Genomic DNA, 2,497 nt, shown 5'->3' with positions numbered 1-2,497 from the left:
TGGCTTAGGCGAGGCTATAGGGGAATTGACCAGATAACTATTGATGTCTAGATTTAGAATGTTGTGATTCTAGCCACTCTTCAGATGTGCAGTTTGGATTTTCCCATTCCCTTCAATCACCACATTTGGCAAATACGTTGTTAGCAACAAATTATATTAATAATAACACCTGGTAATATCTGTTTAGCCTCTTTCTTCTGACAAGCTCAAAGCCCTGCCAGATATTATCTTGGCTGTTTTTAAGGCAGCCTGTAAGGCAGGGTGTTGTAAGGAGTCTTCTCACTGCTTCACAGATAAAGAAAGGAAGGCCCACAGGACCTGGTAATAACGCAGTGACTGGGACCCTGTTTTCCTCCTCCCAACTGAGAGCTCTGAGCTCTCGTTTGAAGCTATTGCTGCTTCCCACCGTGCAAGACAGGGAGAGATTCTTCCGTCAGACCCACAGGGAGCTCGTAACTGGCGTCTGGTGTCTGCAGCAGAGATGGGGGCGAGACCCTACATGTCAGCTCAGCCCTAATCACCAGCCCATAGCTGGGTGTGTCTGGGAGAGAGACTGAGCAATAACGTTGATGAGACACCTTTTCCTGCACTGAATCAGATTGTGGACTGCTTGGGTGCCCTTGCCCTTAACCTGTCCATTCATCAGTAACCCTTCCCACGCCGATCTCAGTGCCAGGTGCCGAGAATGGTAAAAGGTGTGCCTTTGGGCCCCTGCCCTGGAGATGAGTTCCAAAGGGGAACATGGACCCTGCTCTCAGAGAGGTCTAGTCTGATGCAGGAAGCAGGACATAGCATAAAGATGGCATACACATACCTGCCAAGAAATCATTGGTTGACACAGGTACAAACTATTACTAAGCGCGTCTTAAAATAATTGGGTGATTCGAGGCTAGCTGATTCTTTAGGGTATGAAGGGAGAATGTTTCATTGAATAACTCAGAATTCTTGGCTGCCTAAGACTAACTGTCCCCCTCTGTGATATTAATTCTTTTGTGAGGGTGGTCTGGACGAGGTGGTGCAAACCAGTGTGGCAGGGAGCAGACCTTCTCTTACCAAGTAACAAACATGGTGGCTTTGCCTTCCCTTCCCTGTTCTGGTCGTAGGTGGACACCTATGTAAATGAAGATGTCGAGAGCTTAAGGAAGACCGTGCAGGACTTGCTTGCCAAGCTGCAGGAGGCTGAGCGTCAACACCAGTTAGACCGTGTGGCTTTTGAGGTGAGATCTGGGATGTGGGGAGAAGGTGCCCTAAGGGATGGGCTGCTGGATGGAGGTGCCAGTGACGTTCTCGGCTTGGACTTCATGTCTCTCTGGCTGGGTGCCACCAACTGGAAAGGCAAGGCTTTGAGGCCTGGGGCACTTCTTGTCTGCTTTTCCCCCTCCTGGACACTCACAGTGGTGTACTGTTCAAGGCTGGCTCATAGTTCAAAGGTCAGCCCTTGATTTTCTGCTCAGATGAAGTCGAGTAGTAATACTAGTATGGGACAGCAGGTCATTCAAAAGTCATTTCTGTGTGTACCATGATAAGAGTCACTGGGCTCTAAGGCTCCATGCAGGCAGGGGCTGCTGCTGTCCTGATCACCACTGAGTCCCGGTGTCTGGCACAATACCTGGCTTAAGGTGGGTGCTTTGTGAATGCGGCTGGATGAGTGCTGTCAGCGGTGTTGTCATAGAAAGAGCTGTGCCCGTGGGGTCAGAGGGCTTTAGCTCTAGGCTTTACCATGCAGAGCTTTGTGATCTGGAACGAGGATCTTAATTATTGTTATAAAGGGTAACAGTAGATTTTTTAAAAAAGTAAGACTACATTATTATAGAAGATTAAAACAGAAGTCTATTAATGGAGGGCAAAGCCCCCTACTATTAAGAATACGTAAGGTTGGCCGGGCGCGGTGGCTCACGCCTGTAATCCTAGCACTCTGGGAGGCCAAGGCGGATGGATTGCTTAAGGTCAGGAGTTCGAGACCAGCCTGAGCAAGAGTGAGACCCCCGTCTCTACTAAAAATAGAAAGAAATTATCTGGACAACTAAAAATATATTATTATAGAAGATTAAAACAGAAGTCTATTAATTGAGGGCAAAGCCCCCTACTATTAAGAATACGTAAGGTTGGCCGGGCGCGGTGGCTCACGCCTGTAATCCTAGCACTCTGGGAGGCCAAGGCGGGTGGATTGCTTAAGGTCAGGAGTTCGAGACCAGCCTGAGCAAGAGCGAGACCCCCGTCTCTACTAAAAATAGAAAGAAATTAATTGGACAACTAAAAATATATGTAGAAAAAATTAGCCAGGCATGGTGGCGCATGCCTGTAGTCCCAGCTACTCAGGAGGCCAAGGCGGGTGGATTGCTTAAGGTCAGGAGTTCGAGACCAGCCTGAGCAAGAGCGAGACTCTGTCTCTACTAAAAATAGAAAGAAATTAATTGGACAACGAAAAATATATAGAGAAATTAGCCGGGCATCACTATGCCCGGTGATGCCTGGGACTACATGCATGCCTGTAGTC

At 48.2% G+C, this 2,497-nt stretch overlaps 1 protein-coding gene across 1 annotated transcript in view; it reads left to right on the top strand.

Moving 5' to 3' along the window:
• Positions 1–2,497, top strand: part of TUFT1 (tuftelin 1) — a 45,488-nt gene that overhangs the window by 31,595 nt on the left and 11,396 nt on the right. Inside the window, 1 exon segment of the mRNA XM_012658881.1 lies at positions 1,058–1,217. Coding sequence (XP_012514335.1) covers positions 1,058–1,217 — 160 coding nt within the window.

The sequence above is a fragment of the Propithecus coquereli genome, unplaced genomic scaffold (assembly GCF_000956105.1).
Source record: "Propithecus coquereli isolate 6110/MARCELLA unplaced genomic scaffold, Pcoq_1.0 Scaffold59, whole genome shotgun sequence".
Lineage (NCBI taxonomy): Eukaryota > Metazoa > Chordata > Mammalia > Primates > Indriidae > Propithecus > Propithecus coquereli.
Note: the sequence above shows the minus strand (reverse complement) of the source record. Positions and strands in the feature narration are given on the sequence as shown.